Source organism: Talpa europaea, assembly GCF_964194135.1.
Source record: "Talpa europaea genome assembly, chromosome: 5".
Taxonomy (NCBI): Eukaryota; Metazoa; Chordata; class Mammalia; order Eulipotyphla; family Talpidae; genus Talpa; species Talpa europaea.
Window position 1 is genome coordinate 46,068,700 of NC_140071.1, and position 20,845 is coordinate 46,089,544.

Genomic DNA, 20,845 nt, shown 5'->3' on the forward strand with positions numbered 1-20,845 from the left:
CGCAGCCCAGTGCTCAACAGCTGCACCACCAGGGGAGGCCCCACTATCTCATCTTTTAATCCCTGTAGGGATCAAATGGGTCTCTTTCTTTCTCTAAATATATCTCTATCAGCAATATAGAGATATTGATATAAATATGTAGAGAGAGGGGAAAGGCAAGAGACTGGAACATAATAAGGAATAAATGTTTGCTATTATTTATTCTAAAGAATGCCCCCTGAAATTTCAGATATTCAAACAATATAAAAAGTGAGTAATTTTTAATTTTATTGTCACAAATTGAGACATTGTTTTGAAAAAAATGGAGAGAAACTGACATGTAGCAAATAACAGAAAAATAAGTCAAAGAACAAAATTTAAAATTTGACTTTTAAAAAGGTCTTCTGAAATAGCTTCTTTGTTTTTATTTATTTTAAACAATCAACAATAAGTGTTTCTTTGAGTATTAAGTCTAAGCACAACCCTAATTACTTTAAGGGAATATGTAAAAATTTTATTACATTATTCTTTCCATAGTTTGTAGTCTAGCTATTTGTAGTTATAAAAACACATTATGCCTTTAAGTAAAATCATCATTGAAAGTAATCACTTTGGGAGGTTATAGACTTATTTCAATAATCCAAACACTGCTCCAAACATTTTTTGCATCTTTTCCTTTGAGATTGTATATGGAATCACTAATACAAATCATTTAAGGAAAGCAGTCTCATGGCTTTAGTTCTGAATTTTGTTTACTTTTTCTCATGCATCTAGCTTAGTCACCTGAATAATCACAAGGCTTGATTCTCAGGGATTGCTGGTTATTTTAATGTTTCAAAATCACCCTAAAAGACAAGTTTTGCTATTCTTGATGATCTTCAAGAAGATGTGTTGTAGCATGACGGGACAGTAGATACCTGGAGGACAGGGACTTTTATCTCTCACCTTGGCATCTGCTGTGTGTCCAGTTCCTCATTTAAGCACAGTGACAGTGCAGTACGGGGTATTGAATAGAACTGAAAGGCACGTGAGCTGTTCAGCAGCTGGAGATGGCAGCTATGCTGAGGGTTAAGGTGAGGAAAAGGCTTTAGAAGGGAATTGAGGAGATTCTTTTCTGTTCTGTTATTTCAGTGTTTCTTTTACTACTCCTTAGGCATCAGGTTTTGACAGCGAAGGACAAAAAGGTCTGCCTGATGCTGGCAGTAGGTTCTCCCAATACTCCCTTTTGGCCCTGCATTAAGATAATAATAATTAATTAAAAGAGTCCTACCTACTTTATAAGTCCAATATGTTTTTATATACAATACTATATAATTATACTAGTATATATACTATATATAATATATAAATACTATATATCATTATACTATATAGTACATATATGTACATATTAGTGTATATATTTAGATAAATAAAACACAGACATACACTCACACATATGTACACATATATGCTTGCCAAATACATACAAATTTGGTGAATGATCAGGCTCATGTAGAACTTGTGCTTCAACAGAGAAAAAAATGTCCAGATTCACTAATTCCAGGGGTGTATTTCCCATTTCTACTTCAATAATAATTAGGTTTCACACCACATTTCAGAAAGAGAATGTTTTTAAATATTACATGTTTTTGTGAATTACATTCATTCTGAAATTTCTAGCAGTTTCTTTCTAATGCTACTCAATATTCTAATGTAATGACAAGTATATGAAGATGGTGTTTAATGTAATGATATTAGTATAATTCTTGAAAAAATAACTATAAACAGATTACACATTTGTCCGTATTTGCTTCTTGTTTTTAAACAAAGAAAGAAGAGTACAAAGGGTGGTCACAGTCCCTTATGTTAAATATATTTTAAAATATTTTTTCTACTTATGAAACAATGAGTAAATCAATATTTTAGGATGATGAAAACATTAATGTTTCATCAGAATAATGTCTTATCTTTAATAGCATTTTAAGGATTCCTAGGCAGTGATAATTAAAACAAGCCATTACTCACTTATTTGAACTATTTCACAAAAATCATCACCTAAGTTGCTTTCTTCTCTTTTTAATCTGTTTGTATGTAGTATTTTTTTCTATGTACAATACCTATGAAAACCACCTTCTTTGGTAAATATATCACCTTGAAGAAATGTTTGGCTAAATGCTTTCTTCTCTACCTTTCAAATCTTTTGTAAATATATACAAAAGATTTTTAAATACTGCTTTTAAATAATTTTTCAATACTTTAGGAAAGTTATTCCAATTAAAAAATGAAGATTGTTCTAAAGTCTGAAGTGGGTAAACACATGCAAATGAATTAAATACAATCACAACACTTAATGAAGAGAAAACTGCAGAGATTGTGAGTGGTTTCTAGGGTGTAGTACTATATGGGCAGGGAGAGGGAGAGGGATAGAGAGGGAGCAAGAGAGAGAGAGAGAACAGTAATTTAGGGGACCTAGGAAAAATGTTTTCAATAATAAAGATGATTGATTCTAACAAATGGTATAATATAAAAATTGTAAGACCTTCAGGAAGGTGACAGCCTACTCTTTCAACAGTGGCAGAAGAAGTTAATTAGAAATTCCTGCACAGTCAAATATTGTATAAAGAAAGTCACAGTCCAAGCATGAAGCAAATTAAGATATAGCATGACTTTGGACTATAGATGAAATGCAAGAGAAGAGAATCAATTTGACCTTGATGACCTTGAACATTCTCCTACAAGTAGCTTAATTTTTATAAAATAGGATTATTTCTCTTTGTCCATAGTTCCATGCTTACACTTGGTTCTGCAGTTAAAAAAAAAAAAGTTTAGAAAATTATTACCAGTATAGCAGGATATTAGATTTGAAATGTAACTGGAGGCACCAAAATAGGTATCAAAGCAAGTGAGATATTGCAGAAAGAGCCAGTCAGATGATTTGCCTGAATCAACACTGGAAAGTCTTGATCACAGAGGCCAGCTACTTTGCTTGTGAGTGAAGAGGGTGCAGTTAAATTGGGATCAGATCAAATTCTTAGAGTCTGTCTGCATAAAAGAAGGGCAAAAGATCCTTTAGCCACTTTTGAGCCTAATAGGAATAAGTGAGCCATCCTTGAGGTATTTAACATCTGGCACAAGAGAATCAGGAGGAAAGACAATCTGCTTGAAAAATCCAGGACCTGAGGGCAAAGCAGCTGTCAGAGAAAAATGCAATGATTGTGGCATGTGAAGTAAAGACAGAAGTTCTCAGTGGAACCATTGGAAGTATCTGCCAGGCCTAGTAAAGGGAGTCTTCCTATTAGGATGTCAGTAAAGTAATAACAGGTTTTTCTCCTTACATTCTCTCTCCTCTCACTTTGATACTTGAAGAGGTCAGAAACCATGGGTAGCAGGATGGGAAGCAGGGGTTGGAAGCAGGAGACAGAGAAAGACACTAAGTCTTGCCTTCCCTGGCTTTCTGTCTCTACGGGAAGACAGAAGATTTATGCTGGAAACATGTTTCAAGTTTCGATTATACATGGAACCGAACACTTTTAAAGGCTGAATTGGGACTGCTAAATCAAGTGATCTTGGGGCTTTCTATTGCCTAAGAAGACCTAAAGAAGTCCTGACATTTGTCAGTATTTTCAAACAGGGACAAGGGAAGGAATTCACCCACTGAGCAGACTCAAGGAGAAAAAAAACCTGCATTCTGATATATTTCATGAATCCTGCTTATTTAATATGACAATGATAATATTATGTTATTTACTATTATGTTACGATATGACCATGATAATATTATATTTTACATTTTTATAATAAACCTACAGACAAAGCTTAGAAGTCTTACATTTAGAAGAGTTACATTTACAGAGCAGAACACTCTGGTTATAAACCTTCATGATATAAAAGTAATGAAGCCAAGAAGTAAATGAGAGAGGAAAGGTAGAGGGAAGCAGGAGTCAATTCTTTCCTTACAGGGAGTGGCATCATGTTATACTGCCTCATTGTGGTGGACTAAGAAATAGGTGGTTAGCTATGAAATTCAAGATTATAAAAATAACTAACAGAAGAAATAAAAATGGAATGAATCAAAATTGGGAAAAGGAGAATAGGAGGAAAAGAAGAAGATTATGTGATTTAAATTCCTCAGCTTTCATAAAGGGTAATGACCATCTCAAATTGACAAAACAAGACAGATAGAAGACTTCAAAACACAAAGGACAGATTCAGTTGGGAATGGGACTGATGTCAGAAGGGGGAAGTTTTTACTTTTAATTTTTATACACTCTGATACCTTTTGAGTTTTTATAACTGTGTATGCATAATGTTTAAAATAAGTAAAGTGAGATTAAAGGAAGGCAATTATGTTGATTTAGAAAATCCTACCTGGCTCTAATCCAAGGTTTGGTATGCATGTCCAAACCACTTCCCCAGCTGCCATGCTTTTCTGAAGCTGGTGGCAAAAATCCCCTTTCAGGGGCCAGCTCCTCTGCAATAGCCCGGATATGATAGGGCTCAAATCCACAGCATCCGCCAATGTACCTGATCCCCAGGTTGTAGGCCTCTCTGGCATATTTATGAATATCCCATCTGGTTGCAACTCTAGGCTCCAGTGCTGTAACACAATAGTTATAACATTTCTGTTACTGTCTCTATTTTCTATTGAAAGATACTCTGGTGGGGCCTCCCCTGGTGGCGCAGCGGTTGAGCGCTGGGTTGCAAGGCTGCCCTCAGCCTCTGCAGCGCTGGATTGATCTCTGGCCAACGGCGAGGGTCCCACAAAAAAAAAAAAAAAAAAAAAAAAAAGATGCTCTGGTGGTTATTATTGTTCAATTAAAAAACTACAAACTTTAGATTATGCATTCTATTATGCATTCTTCAGATGGCTCATTTTTGGTTAACAATGAATGCTTTTGTTTATACAGTCTAGTATGTCAGACTAGACCAGTAAGTAAGTTATTTACTTACTATAGTTGCTTCCATTTTGTTGCAACAAGAAATCACAGGGACCTCCCATATGCACCCGAACTTACCAAAGGGATATTCAGGGAGATCCACAAATCCTCCCTTGTTGCAGTCAGGTGTGTGGAACCCTAAGGACTGCACCATAAAGTGTGCTTTCAACCCTGCAGCCTGGAGGCCTTCCTTCATCAGCTCCATTGTCTTCAAACTGGTCCCGGGCCCAAAGCGGCAATTGACCCCAATGATCGAAGCCCCTAGTCAAAGAAATATAGAAATTCGCAAACTAAGAAAGAAGGAGACAGACAAATACCAGATGGTGTCACTTATATGTGGAATATAGAAAAACTAGACATCTTATTTATTTGCTTGTTTTTAATTTTTTAATAGTTGGAAATTGCCTTAAAGATTAACTCTTCCCCTTCACTTCCCAAGCTTTACAGATAAGGAGACTGTTAAAGTTTATAAACAATGACTGAACTGCTTATCACATTGAGCCCAAATTACCTGCCTTCACCAGCTTCACAGCACATTCTCCGGGGGTCACGCCATGCATGTCTCCCTCTGGGCCTATGCACATCGTCACTGCCACTGGTTTCCCTGATCCTTTTAAGACTTCTACAGCCCACACAGCTTCTTCAGCATAATCAAAATACTAAGAGAAATTTCATTTTTTTTTCTAATGGTCCAAATATAAAGCAGATTTTGAATGACAGAATACAAATATTGCAAAACAGTTACAAAAATGACCACATATATATATATATAAGATATGCTAAGAAATGTATTTTAGCAGATTTTTTTGAGTAAGTAGTTGAGTTTTTTAGCAATAATATACATATTTTTATTTGTGAGCATTGATTCAGTAAAAAGATGACTGTTACTGAAAAAAAGAGAAAAACCACAAAGTTTTAAAAACTGAGTATTTAAAATCGTAATTTGATATACAAAAAATAAAATTGGATTCATCCTTTATGGAACTGGGGTAACTTCTGAAAAATAATGAATAGTTTATCATGCTTTACACTCAAAAGTGTTTTTATATTCATTGCTAGATATTCACAAATAATCCTTAAAAATAGGAAGGCTAGCCCCAGAGAACATTAAAGGACAGAGTGGAGAGGGTTTAGCTACCAGTTTCTTTGCTGATAACTGAAAGGACGCCTTGTCTGGTAAACCCATGGTGCTTTACAGGAACCCCCTCAAGTATGACAACTGAAAATCTGACCTTAAGTTTAAATAGAGAAAAGCCAACAGAAATCTCCTTGGTTTTTTCCTTCTTAATTTAGAGACAGATTCCGTAAATGCAATGTGTGAGGAATGACAGAAAGAATCAAATAGAAGTTCTTACAAAAGCAAACTTGTATTCTCATCCATCTGGGGAATACATAGAGCAGAGTTTGTGTTTGTACCTGCAGATGATTGCTTCAAGGTGGGTTAGCTAGGCTCGTGTCACCCTGAGCCGAGGGAAGGCAAGATTTCAATGGAGCAATTGGGGAAATACAACTGCAAGGCTCTTGTCCTTGTTAGGGTAAAGACTTGTCTTGACACCAAGTAGTAGTAATTGTGATGGGAAATGGTGTTTTAATTTTGGGAGGTGGAAGGAAAAGAATGTTTTAGGTCTTCACGCACTAGGCTTACCTCTGCGATCAAGAAGTAAGTCCACGTTTTTCCTGATAAAAACCTCTAACTAGAGTTGAAAAAGTTTTTTAATCCTAGCTTCATCCTTGTGGTGTTTGTATGTTGCTGTGTGGCAATTCATACTGATTCTTTCTTCAAAATATCACTCATATGTTATTGCCCAAGTAAACACAGAGAGGTGGGAGTGAGTGGAGGAAAGCCAGGGAACTACTGAGGACCAAGTGTTAGTGGTGGGTCTGGATGAGTCTGAGTATCTACCCACAAACTAGGCTTTGCTTCCTTGTGACCTCTAGCCCCAATCACACATTTCCATCCTGTCCTGTCCCTACCATGGGACAGGATGATCACTGAATCACTGTCCCCTTCCTTTCACCCCACATTGTTGGGCCTCCTGAGAATCAACTGCTGCAACTACCCAGAACTTAGAAAACCACAGGGGAAAGTTAGACCTCTCCTGGGTCTGTCCTTTGACTTCAACAGGAACCTAGCATACAAGTGAAAGGGTGTTGGCCTTGACTATAGTGCATTTAAACAAACCTTTGACCATCTGTACAGAATAAATGAGGGCACAAGGCAGTCCAATACCCTCATGAAAGTTGAATACTATGCAGTTATACTTGCCAAAACAGGCTTCATCCTTTCTCTGTAATACGAGGCTTACCTCTGCAATCAAGAAGTCCACATTTTTCCTGATAAAAACCTCTAACTGGAGTTGAAAAAGTTTTTTAATCCTAGCTTCATCCTTGTGGTGTTTGTATGTTGCTGTGCGGCAGATTCCCGCTGCTACCAAAGCATCACCTTTGTCGGCCACTTCTCTAGCAAGGTCACAGGCAACAGCATTTACATCTTCCCACTGAGGTTAGAGAGCAAGAGTTGAGATGGTGGACTTGGTATTTTAAAGGTAAAATATAATAGATAACAAAGGGGTGAATGAGCCAATAAGAGGAGTATAAATTTCTAGTTTAAACAGCAATATGAGAAGACCAGCAGAATTGGGTACCGCCTCCTCTCCTGCCAGTGAACTTTGTATTTCCACGATTGTACTGACTACTCTGGATTGTAGTAAATGTTTATTTGTTTGACTTTCACACTGTGAGCCTCTTCAGATAGGGTCTATGCTTTTGTACCATCTTTGCATCTAGCACAGAGAATGGACTATAATACATACTCAGTAAGTGTTTGGTTGAATGATAAATGGGCATTAACATTTACAGTATTAATACCTTATATTTACAGAATATTTTGCAATACTTCCACATCCTTCACCTTATCCATTTTTTTTTCTAAACAACTTTATGCATGCAAGCATAAGTTATCTCCATTTTGCAGGGAAAAAAACAATGTTCCATGCAGTTGTGTCTTGCACAAAGTCATGCAACCAATAGGTGGCAATGTTGGGTGTCAAAGCCAATACTTTTCATACCCAGCCCGGTGTTGTGTTCCCTAGAACCACTCTGTCTCCAAAGGAATAAGAAGAAATATGAAATACAGTGGAAAGAGTATCTATAAAGTGTTCTTTCTCTGCAGAAAAAAATAGCACAGGAGCATGGTAATGCCCTTTTGATGAGTTATTCTTCCCAGCTCTATTCTCTCCTATCTCCCCTAGTTAAAAATAAAGAAAAAACACTTATATATGTAAAATATAATACTTTATATACATGTAAATTAAACAGTTATAGAAAAGATACTTTATAAGTAGTAACATATCAGGTCAATTCCACAGCTCCCATCCAGAGGTTATTTTTATTACCCCTGATCTTCCTTCCCACCCGCCATCCCACCCCCCCACCCCCAACAGTTGGCATTGCAGTTTACCTTACTTTCCATACTGTCCTCACTGGCAGAAAAAGTGAAAGTCTGCATGACATTTGCTCCTGCTCTCAAGAATTCCATGTGAAGCTGATGAACTACAAAATAGTTGTTTTCAAAATTGAAATTAAAAAAATTAAAATCATAGAAGCTAAAATCATAAAATCATTTTCAGCAACAGGTGCTTCTTTACTCACATCTCTTTCAATTATATACAATTTCAAACTTGGTAATTATAAAAAATTGCATATAAAATTCAGTAAAATCCAAGGATAATACATGGCAGAGTCCCTAAATAGGGGCTCTATGTAGCGGCCTCATATTGCTCTGCTGGTGGGTCTCTGCAGTCACCTGCAGAGACTAAGATCTGGTTGGCCAATTGCCCATCAGTCTCATTGTCTAGAGAGGGTGTATCCATTTACCAGTATCTTTAAAGATGTAGCAGATTTACTTATAGTCAGAGCTGGGCCCTCAGAGCAGAATGAAGAAATTGTCCTAGTGGGCAGAATGCATATGGGTCGAGATTCATTCTGGAAGCAAGCAGCTGGGGAGATATATTCTGGAAGATTTCCCATTTAGAAAGTCTTTCCTCTCTCTGTCTAATCACCACTTCCCCCAACAACCCTTCTTTGCTGTTTCAATACTTTTTTCCTGATTTAGCAAAAAGGTATTCTAAAATTAAGGAAAAGTTCCTCTTGGGCAGATGAAAACTTCCTGCTAAGCACCAGAGAGACAAACCTCATACTATAAAATTCTGGTGTCTGATGAAACAGTAATAATGGCTATCCAGAACTGAGGATATACTAGCCTGTGTCATATCCCCATGTGACAGATGAAAAAACTGATCCTTGGAAAAGTCAGTTTCTTGTCAGTGGGAGACCAAGACAGCACCCCCGCTTTGTTGGATACATTACACTTATGTGAATGAAATTTGATCGAATCAAAAGTTCCTCTCCCAGCTTATATCCCGTTTCACATTTCATTCCTTGTCTTTATTTTCCATTTTAGGAGAGTGAACAAATACACAAAATAAGTAAAAATAGAATTAAAATTCCAATTTGATGTTAATCACCAATCTTACATAACTATGACCTTCAACTGTTTTTTCAGCCAGGAGGAGGTAAAGCTGTTCTCTCTCTCTCTCACATACACACACACACATACACACACACACCCCCCAGAACCTGGCTGTTTATTGTCTATGCTGTGAAGATGGTGATTACCATCAATCATACTTTCTAGTCACACTAATGCAAATTAGTCAGAAGGAGGACTCTGAAGCAATAACAGTTTCACTGAGTTCTATGTCAAGGAAACTTTTGAATGTCCTCAAGGTAAATATTCATGGGAGAAATATTAAGATATGTATTTTAGCACTCTCTAAGAGGGGATTCTCGAGAAAGAGAGTGCATGAGAGAGCGAGAGCATGCCCTTTGCTTCAGTTCATATTCTGTTACCATCTCCACTTCCTGGCAATTTTGCCAAGTGAACCAGTCAGAAAATACTAGTTACTAAAACTTTCTCTTAGGTTTAAGGAAGGCAAGCATTCTTGGTGATGCTGGCACTGACCTGCCTCTGGATGTTCTACTACTACTTCTGGAGTCCAGAGCCCAGCCTTCACATAGCCCCTCTTCTCCAGAGTGATGAGAAAGCTGCCATCTCCAACCACAACCTCCCCACTGTCCAGGCGTTCCAAAATACCCTGAAAAAGAAAGGGAAAAAAATCACCTAAACCCATTCCCTTTCTTTTCATAATTTTAATAAAGGTGATACTATGTTTTATTTTGCAGCTTCAGCTCTGTTAAAATTATCAGTGTCTAAAAAGCAAAGATTTTAAAAAAGATTGAGTATGTCTTGGATAATCCAGGTACTTGTTTTGGGTGATGTGACTTTTTTTTTAAAGATTTATTTTTATTTATTTATTTATACAAGCACTGGGTACAGTCAGAAGCGCGGGAGGGTGAGAGAATTCACCAGAGCCAGAGCGGGGAGCAGAGCAGACAGAAGAACGGAAGTACACTGCGCGCCTATGTGACTTTTTTTAAAAATTAAATGAACATTTAGTGTGAGTCAAATTATAGTGAAAATACTAATTTCATGAAAAATTATTTTGTTTTTTAAACATATGAGGGCAGATTCTGCTAGCTGCCTAATTAATATGCTCTGTTTGGAGTAGGCTGACCAATGAGACATAGGTGGAAGTTTATTAAAGATTTCTGGAAGTGTTGCTTTTCTGATACAGATGCGTACTCCCTTCCATCTTGCTACTTCTTATCCTTCCTAACTGGAATGTCAGCATAAGTCCTGGAAGCCTAGCAGTCAGCTTGCGGTTATGCCATCAAAAGCATGCTAAGGCTAGTGGAGAGCCCTGGTTTCTTAATGACATCACTGAGTAGCTGCAGCAGCTATGGGCCCCCAGACCTCTGGCTAAATGTGAATAACCAATCTCTTTTTGTGTGTGTGTAAAATACAGAACATAATCCTAATGGACACACGTTTTATAATTATGCCCCACATTTTCCAGCATGTCGGAGGATATGTTATTATTGAGTATTCCCAACAACTCTGAGAGCTAGTCAGGGGAGACAGTTTTCCTTACCATTTTATAAATGAAGAAACTGAGGCTCAGAAAGGTTAAATGACTTGTTCAAGATCAAAAAACTAGGTAAAAAAGCAGACTTTTTAGACTCTAGAAGAGATCTTCTAAATACCTAATATGACCTTTTTCTATTTCCCTACCTTTCTATTCATCCCATCCATCATTTAAATAAGGGATTGTAATCAGATCTGTTAGTAATGAGATTATGATTTTCCTTGTCTAAAACATTCCTTTCCTGGATACCCACACCAGCTTACCCTCTCACTTCATTCAGGTCTTAGGTCAAGTGCCTTCTCGGAGATGCTTTCCCTGACCGCCCCATTCAAAACCGCAAACACCCACGTGTTGATCCCCATCCCTGTTGTTCAGACTGCCTTAGACTTAGTTCAGACTCCAGCTGCCCATTCTAGCCAGTCCTATCTGCAGTCAAGTAAGGTATATTAGAAGGGATTTCACTGAAGACTGAGCACCAGGTCACCAGCCCCACGACATCTTCATTTTGCGTTAGAGGTGCACTGGAGCCCAGCTGGTTAGCTGTGTTAGCTGTGTTAGCTGTGTTTCACAGAACGAACTCCTGATTTTAATTATTTCCCCCTATTTTTATATCTAATAGTGAATTTTAGCTAAATGTGAACAAAATGTTCACATTTACTATGAATCTCACCTATCTCTGTACACTCCCTCCATCAAATGCTATTCATTGTTTCCATTTTGTACATTTGAAACATACAAAAGGACCTCAGTTTTAAACTTTCCACAAGGCCTTCCACCTGGCAGATAACCCCTATACAAAAGGGATAAATGTTGGACTAAGACAAGATCTCTGCCCTCAAAAAACTCAAAGTCTGGCTAGCCTGGCAAAGACCAAGAGATAACAAAACATCACAGCACAATGTAATAAATAAGGCTGCAGAGGAATACAGAGGAGAGAAGCAGAGGTATAGTCATCTTTATCAATGTTCATCTGAGAAATCTAACACAGTTGAATTAAGTTAAATGTTAAGAATCAAATTCAATCGTACACGTCAAACAACTTTAAAGGGGAAAAATATTGACACACAATTTGGGTGTTATAGGTTAGACTTTCACTTCCCACAACCAATCTGTCACAGGGTTACAGTGACAGTCCTGTTAGCAATTTGGAACCAAGCTAAATGGGAGGCAAAATATGGATTGAGTAATTTTCATTCTCCATCAAATGATAGGACTAGGGAGAGGGTTTCTTCTGGCTTTATCCCTAAGGGTGTCTATTTAACACTTCTCATGGCTGTTCCCCCTATCCTTGGAATGTTCCACTGTGCACTATCTTCCATTGTTGCCAGAGCAAAAGCTTTTGACTTACTCTTATTTGTAATTATCTCCTCCTTTGAGTCCTTCTTAAGTTCACACACCTTCTTCAACACCTCTACTGCACTGTCCAGTTTCTTACCTTTCTCCTTTGTTTGCCTCAAGATGGTTACGTGCATGTCTCAATTGGCTGTGTCCCTACTTCCTCAGACAGTAGGCAACATAGGGAAGGCCCTTAAATTATGTAAGTTAGCAGACAGATTAGACAGCTTTGAAAATATCACGTCTCATCTATGCTACAACTTTGATCCTGAGGAGACCAAAATATGACAATCTTTAACAGAAAATTAGCTGGGGTTTTAAGAAAATTATACTACATATTTTGACTATCTTTATGATACCAAATAGAGGTAAGACATTTTGATCTTTTATCTGGATGTCTGACCAACAGTTAAAATTTTGCCAGTTTTCTAAATACTCATTAGCAAAATAACTAAATTACCAAGATGTGAATTAAACATTGTTTAACACCCTCTTCACTGTAATACCTACTATCTCAATTAATGATTAGACCATTATAATTAATCTTAAAACAACTCCAGAATGATAGAGGACTGTGTCAAGTGAAGAGCAGTACATTTAGATTTTCATTTTATCCTTCCTTTCAGTGTGTCAGTGAATCCGCTGTGAATTGATAGAGCTCTGAGAGGCATTTACGCCTTCTTTGTGCAGCACTATCACTATCTAAAAACCTGTGAATTGAGGATCTGGCTACAGGGCAGCTTTACTCATGCAGAGGAGACAAACCTCACCCCATGGCAGAAGACAGTCAGCGATCCAATCTGCCTAAAATATCCACCTATCTGTCTGAAATTGTTCTCTTTGGGTAAAAGGAGCAGTTGGAGGTGTTTTGGATGGCAATTAAATGAATTCTTAAAATGTTCTTGTTAGGTGAGAAAAGTGGTGAGGATTAGCTCCTTCCCACTAATATTTGAACTCCCAGGTACACATTAACATGGATTGTCATTATGATAATCTTGGTGTTGCAAGAGCAGAGACCAGGAAGAAATTGAACAGGGACAGCCTATTTTAAAAGTCTTTTTTAAAAAACTGAACTACAAAAGTAAACACAGCATCATAGAAAGTCTGCAGAACGAAATCAGTACAATGTTTTTTGCTGCTTTATCTTTTTTATATTATGCTCATTTTCTTCAGTGCTCATGTTTTACTTTCATAATCGGCAAAGTGTATCTAAAATATGTCTCTGTTTCTCTGTTGTGTTTTTCAAACCCATATTCCACATCTTATGTAACTGTTACCGTTATCGTGTTCTTCCTTACAGTGTATATAAAAATATTTATATAGTTGGGATTAGTCTGCACCATATCTCCTTTTGTAACTTAACCACTGCCAAAGCACTTTTGCTGACTCCATGCTTAACTTTTTAATTAGTTGCCCAATAACTTATTAAGTGGATGAAACTTTAGAGAGCCCACTGTTGTCGGGTGCCTTTGTAGCTCCCAACTTCCCCACCCACCCCAATCTGAATTACAGAGCACAGGTAGGTTGCTCTGAGGGGTTCTGGAGATGTCCCGCATACAAGTTCAAGCGTTTCCCCAACTTTTGGTAACTCCTTCTCCCCATCACAAACACACACTCCGCAAAATGGAGGAGCAACAAAGACAGTGGGTAACTAGATCAAGAGAGACCAAGAAGGAGGTAAAAGAAGGGGATTGTCGGGAGCGAAGAGGCAGAAGGACTCCCCAGCACTGCACTCTCCGCCTTTTGCCGCGGGTCTGTAAGCGTCGGCGCCCAGACAGTTTCCCGCCAGCCCGCGCCTCGCAAAGCTGCGGCCCTTCTCAAAACATGAAGGAAAGGAGTTCTGGAGTCTTGAAGAAGTAAAGAGCGGCGGGTGAGGGTCGGCAGCGGGTAGAAAATGTGAGCGCAGGTGAGCGCGGCTTCTCAGCCGGGAGCCTAGACTTGGAGTCCCCACTCCACCCCGCACTAGATCGGTGGCGGCGCTAGTGCTTGAACTCTCTGCGCCTCAGTTTCCTCACCTGTAAAATGGGAATGAATTTTGCGTAAAGCAATGCCAGACAAAGAGAAAGGGCTCAATAAAAGTCACCCAAGATTGTTATCTAATCCCCACACGAGGCATCATCATCATCCCCAGCAAATCGCGATGCGGTAAACCGAGGTGCAGCGCCCCCCTCCCCAACCCTCCCCCCGCCCCTAGGTGCTTGGCTAAGCTCACAGGGTTTGGCTAGAGGTTGAAGTGGGATTTGAAATCCAAACGGTAGGGGCCCCGCGGCCTGCAGGGCTGAGCACCTCGGACACTCACCTTCTTGGCCCCGGGGCCTGAGGCCGGTGCCATCTTGTCGTGACTGCGGGCACCGGGTCTCGCGGGCGCGTTAGTTCAGGAGTCCGCCCTTCGCCCGGGGGAGGGTCCCACCGCCTCCCAGCCGGCTCCGAGGCCCCGGGCTGCTGGCTGGCCTCAGAACAGGTGCCTGCGCTGTGGGTCTCGGCCTCGCCATGCTCCGGCCAGGAGCGCAGTGGCTCCGGGGCCTCGGGTTTCGGAGCTTCCCGCTGCGTGGCTCCCCCAGCGGCCCGCGCTCAGTCTCAGGCACCAAAGGGTGAGTGGGGGTCCCGCCTGCGCAGAGGCCAGAGGCCCAGGGCTGCTGGGGCGGGAGCTACAGGTTGAGACAGTCTTCCGGGCTAGGGGGCGCTTCGGCCTCTGAGAAACTGACATTCGGATTTCTTGAATTATTTACGTTTTCTTTTCCATACGCAAAGTTGCAAAGTGAAGCAAAATCAAAGGGTTCTTGGAGCAAAATCTCTTTCCCTAGCCCCTTTCCAGTCAACTGTTAACTGAGACTTCATCCAAAGATAGTTTATGTGTAGTGGCGTATGTGTAGGCAAATAGAAGTGTATATGTGTTCTTCTTTGACTTACTCAAACCTTGCTTTTTTCAATTATCAATATTTCTTGGAGATTGTTCATAGCAGCACATATTAATGCGCCTTATTCTTTTTGATGGATGCATAGTTTTCCATCCTGTCAATATTCCACAATATAGTTAAACTGCCTTTTAATAAGCATGTAGACTGTTTCCAGTTTTTTGTTACTGCAAAGCTATGCATATGAAAAATATACACATATATTTGGGTACATACGGGAGTCTGTGTATAGAATTAATTTTAAAAGTGAAATTGCTGGGGAAAAATCATTTACAGTATTGTGCATTTTTAAATATTGCAAGCACCAAATTATCCACTAAGTCAGTGGTGTCAGCCTGCATGTCCCCCACCAGTATATGTCTTTTCTTTAAATCTTGCCTGGTACCTTTGCTAGGTGGAAATGATATTCCCACTTTCAATTTGTCTGATTAAAATAGGAGCATTGCTGAGCATCTTTTGACTTCCCTATCTATGTTGGTAGATTACTCATAGTTGCAAGATAAAGCTTCTATTTTCCAATATCATGAGTTGACTCAATTTTTATTTTATGCCCAATGACCTGAAATTCTGGCATCAGAAGGTCTGGTTTTGAGTTCCAGCCATTCAGCCTTTCATCCAACAAATATTGACAGGGTGTCTGCAATATGCTAAACTTGCTTCTAGGACTAGGACTACAATAGCCACTGAGTCACAGTTCTTGTTCCATTAATTATACAGAATGTGCCTTTAATGCCCGTAAGTTTGTTTCCTCATCTATGAAGTGGAGATATTAATATTTGCTCTAACTCACAGGATTGATGCAAATATTAAATGAGGGAATGCATAGGCAACTGTTTTGTAAAGTGAAAAGCATCACAAAAAATATAACATACAACATATTATCTAATATAATAGTGATGCATTTTATCCAATGAAAAATGAAATATAAATTTGCAAACATTAGTGGATCTGTCAAAACTCAGGACTATCCAAAAATATATTTTTAATAATCATTTGGCAAAATGTGTAGTTCTATTTTGGATAAAATCAACATTCAAATGATTTTATTTCTATTGTATATTCTTTATATACCTAATTCCAAATTATCAAGAAGATGTTTTATTTTGGAAAACACTGGGGCAAGCACACAATCTACAACATTTTGTGTCCACTATAGAAGGAGGGAACCTGGGATTTTTGCATGATTCTTATTTTATTTAATTGCCAGTATTGATGACCATCCCTGACTGCTTCCAGAAGGCATTTAAGATAGTTATCTACATCATTTTAAAATACTATTTTTAGTCTGGAACCCATTGTGCCATGCTGGGAAGAAGAAATACCACACATTGGGTAATGCTTTATCACATATTGCCAAATTGAACCTTCATAATTCCATTTTTCAGGTGAATTTTGAGATTCTTGTCTAAATTTCTTTGAAATAGCTATTCAGTTGGATTGGGGTCTCAAACCCAAGTTTTCTGCTCTTAAATTCTTTATACTTTGTTTCATCTGATTGCTGTCCTGAAAGAAATCATATTTGAACACACACACGTGATATTACTTCTTGTCACCAATACAGTAGTTTCAACTGCAGTGCAAAATCTCCCCAAGCCATTTAAAAAATGGATTTCTGTGCAAATAGTCAGATCATGTGTTCATTTTTTCCCTTATATAAAGAGATAATAAAAGACATTAAAAAATTAAGCATAAGTACTGGAATATATTGTGGTACTAGAAAACAAAGAACTATTCAAAGAATCTTGTGACCATGTCAAAGAATCTTCTGTTAGCTCTATTGGGACAATTTGGCTTTAGAATAAAGGGTGAGTAGTAATGGATTGTAACCCATTTAATACAAAAAATAACCATGAGTTCATATTAATATAAATAACATAAGCCAGAGAACAGGAGAAAGAAAATTACCTCCTTATAGTAGAATGCCAACTGATAAATATAAAAGGGATAATGGAGTTGGGAAATAATCAAGAGATTCTAAAACCACTCAGTGAAAGTTTTTTTTTTTTTTTAAAGATTTATTTATACAAGCACTGGGTACAGTCAGAAGCACGGGAGGGTGGGTGAGAGAATTCGCCAGAGCCAGAGTGGGAACAGAACAGGCAGGCCGATGAAATATACTGCTGAGGGGAGCAGCGGGCGCATCAGGAGAGGTCTGCGCACCATGTGGGACCCTCGCCAGTGGCCGTGGATCGAACTGGCGCTGCAGAGGCTGCGGGCTGCTTTGCAGCCCAGCGCTCAACCGCTGCGCCACCAGGAGAGGCCCTCAGTGAATGTTTATGTGGAGTGGGATTTTTGAGCATTCATAAAACAACACCTACATATTACTTTTAATTACAATGGGGAGAGGGAATGGTGACTTTACTGGATACATCCAACAGCAAGCACCTCAATCAAGTCATCAGACATAAAACAACACCAACAATGGGACAAGATGATATCATAATAATATGCAGTTGGAAGGACACAGTATAATTTCAATAGTTATCTTGCTAAAGCAAATATAAACTGAATGTTCCCATGAGGAATCACCAGAAAAACTCAGAGTAAGATGTGTTCTATAATGTAAGTGTCCAGTACTCTTACAAAATATTCAAGGTCATGAAGCACAAAACTTGCCCATCAAGGGGAACTAAAAGAGACAGCATCCTGAATTTGATCTCTGACTAGGAAAAAAAAGCTCTGAAGTCCATTATTGGGACAATTGATTAAATTTGAATCCAAATTGTAAGTTAAATAATACTATTGTATCAATGTTAAATTTTATAATTTTTATAGCTACTGTAATCATACAAGAGAATGTCTCACATATATATTCTGCAGTATTTGATAGTAAATTGTGGATATCATCTCCCTTCTAAGTATTATAAAAGTTCCTTTTACTTTCTTTCAATCATGAAAATATAAATCTCTAGATTAATTTTGAAGGGAGATTAGAAGCTTGATATCAAGACTGTTCACCAATGTTATCTTTTTCAAATAAACATACTATTTTCTTCCAAATAAAGACTACTATGACAGGTGGCATAATTAGTATCATATCAAATTTAGGGAAGTTTCCATGTGGTCTTTTCTCAGTTTAAAAATTATCCCCAAAATGATAATTTTCAAAGTCTTGTGTTACCAAAATATAATATGGGGAATCTCCCTAGAATCCTTAGTAATTTATACCCTGAGCCTCTAAGACAGAAATTAATGTAGCAAAAGGATTAGTGCCTTAGAAATAATAGTAAGAATAATGTAATAAGCTATAACATAACTTTCGCTAATATAGTCAGCGATATTTACACTAGTTACCTAGTGTTCTAGATGCTGCTCACATATAGCAGTGAACCAATAGATCAAAACAGAGGCCTGGGGCTCCCATGAGAGATCCTTCTGGTGGAATTTTGCTGCCACATCTGGCCTCTCTGAACTTTCATCGCCCTATGCTTTCCTGCCACATAAACATCCCACAACCTGGAGCATCTTTTCTTTCTCATTTTGCCTGTTTGATTTTTACTCATCCTTCAGACCTTTAATAAGCAAACTTCTTCCATATATGCTCTTAGGGCATCCTCCTTTATAGCAACTTTAATTATTTCAATGAATTGCATTGTTGCAGTTTCCACGTTTGTGTTCTTATATGATTGATATCGCTTGACCATTTTGTAAGCTTCAGAGAGTAGAGATAATGTCGGTTTATCAGTGCTACATAGTGTCTAGTGCCCAGCTCAAGGTAGGAACTGAAGAGAAAAATGGATAAATGAATGAGTGAAAGAAATGTGTGTACCAGAAGTATAATCCATGGTAATAATTAACACCCTACTGATCCCTACTTCTACTTGCATTGTATTTTCTGGGAGGCATATCATGTAGGAATCATCAAGAGAAGTCAAGAGGAAACCATGACTATTCTTATTCATGCAACACATATAATAGATGTAGTCACTAGGCTGGGGCCAAGGATCAGGGATAAATAAGACATTGTTCTTAACTTTAAAAAAATAAAAAATAAAAAGCTCATGATTCAGTTAGGAAGACAATCATACAAATAAATATATCAAACCATGAACAATAATTGTGATTTGAGGTGCATGTACATGAGGAGAGGAAGCTAAGTGAGGAAAATTTTATTCTATCTGGCTTTCTTTAACCTCGGAAACATTGAAGGGAAGAGTAGTCCAAGATTAGTAGATGGCAAACCACCATAATTACAGCTTTTCAACTTATAATACAATTATAAGTGTGCTTTCTAAGTAGACTGAGAAAAATTACTCTAGATTCTAAAGGGTAAGAGAGAACCAAACTATTAACAAATCTTAGAAATTTCACTATGAAAATTAGGCAGCAGGGGGAGGAGGAGGGAAACAGGACTCCGTGGACTGTGGTTGAGGATAATGGATGCTTTGGTGGTAGATGTGGGGTGGTATTTACATCTGAAGAGGTGTGAACCTGTACCTCTGAATCATATACAGTGCTGTAAACCATTACCTCAATGAAAAAAAAGTTACTTGTTCAATTCTTTAGCCCTATTAGTTACCTACAGTGGGTCAGAATTATATGGAGTAGGACTCAAATGCCCACACTTCCCTCCCTCAACCAGGTTGCCTAAAGCAAAGTTTAGATGCCCCAATGATTAAGTCAGCACCATGAATATCTCACAGGTACAAGGTACTAGAGAACAAGTAAGGAGAATCACACTAGTTAGAAAAAGCTGTAATTACCATAACCTAGTAAAGCTACCATTTTTAAAAATTGCATTCCAGACAGGAAAAGGCACCGTTATCTCCAGAAACAAGATGGAAAGACAGAGCAGAGACAGTGATAATTGGAGGTGGCTGTGTTGGTGTGAGTCTGGCTTATCATCTGGCCAAAGCTGGGATGAAAGATGTGGTCCTACTGGAGAAGTCAGAACTGACTGCTGGATCAACCTGGCATGCAGTAAGAAAACCATAAAATACACTGAATTATGCCATTAGTGTGATCAATGTGCTTCCTTTTCATGACTCCCCTCTGCCAGCTCTTTAGAGTTTCCTTTCAGTTATGTTGGAAAGTACTTTCCGGTTTGGTTTGTATCCTTCCAGGTAGTGATCAACATTTGTGATGTCTTTGTCTTGAACATATGGTCTCTGGATTCAAACCTTGGGTCTGCTATTTCCTACCCATGTGACTTCAGGGAAATTATTTAAGTATCCATTTTCTGATGTGTAAAATGGGAAGCAGTAATAGTACCTACCCAACAGGGTTGTGATAAAGATTGAATTAATATGTGAAGATTGTTAAACACATGGTAAGTATTTAGCAAATGTTAGCTTTGTATTGAAGGAGAATGGCTGGGTAAGCCTGAATATAGTTTGAGACCTTTATCTATATTCTATTACCTGTTCTTAGTGGCCCTGTTAAAGAAATATATTTATGATTTTAATTTTGTGCTGTGAGACACATTAAGTCATAAGACTTGGCTTTATGGAGACTTAACTATGATGGAAGAAAATGTGCGCTAGAGCTTTCACGTTGTGTTAAATAAAGCACACAAGTCAGTCTTGCATATCTAATGGTATACATAATTGTTCCACTGCTACATATAATTGAGCTCAAATGGAAAGTTGCTCAGGTAAATGAGGTGATTGACACTGCTTTCATACAGCCACACTAATTATCTTTGAAGTCA

At 38.3% G+C, this 20,845-nt stretch overlaps 2 protein-coding genes across 2 annotated transcripts in view; one reads left to right on the top strand and one right to left on the bottom strand.

The window, feature by feature from the left end:
* Positions 1-1,128: 1,128 nt before the first annotated feature.
* On the bottom strand, positions 1,129-14,612 carry BHMT2 (betaine--homocysteine S-methyltransferase 2; the record flags this gene model as incomplete). The annotated part of the gene is made up of 8 exons (XM_084233177.1): positions 1,129-1,210; positions 4,330-4,558; positions 4,977-5,159; positions 5,410-5,557; positions 7,205-7,396; positions 8,359-8,450; positions 9,922-10,054; positions 14,580-14,612. The coding sequence occupies 8 exons, from the start codon at positions 14,610-14,612 to the stop codon at positions 1,129-1,131; spliced, it is 1,092 nt and encodes a 363-aa protein (XP_084089303.1).
* A 158-nt stretch (positions 14,613-14,770) lies between these two features.
* The window catches only part of DMGDH (dimethylglycine dehydrogenase), a gene marked incomplete at both ends in the record, with an annotated part of 58,743 nt that continues 52,668 nt past the window's right edge, over positions 14,771-20,845 (top strand). Inside the window, 2 exons of the mRNA XM_084233078.1 lie at positions 14,771-14,871; positions 19,941-20,115. Of these exons, the coding sequence (XP_084089204.1) occupies positions 14,771-14,871; positions 19,941-20,115 (276 nt within the window). The remainder of the gene's footprint in view (positions 14,872-19,940; positions 20,116-20,845) is intronic.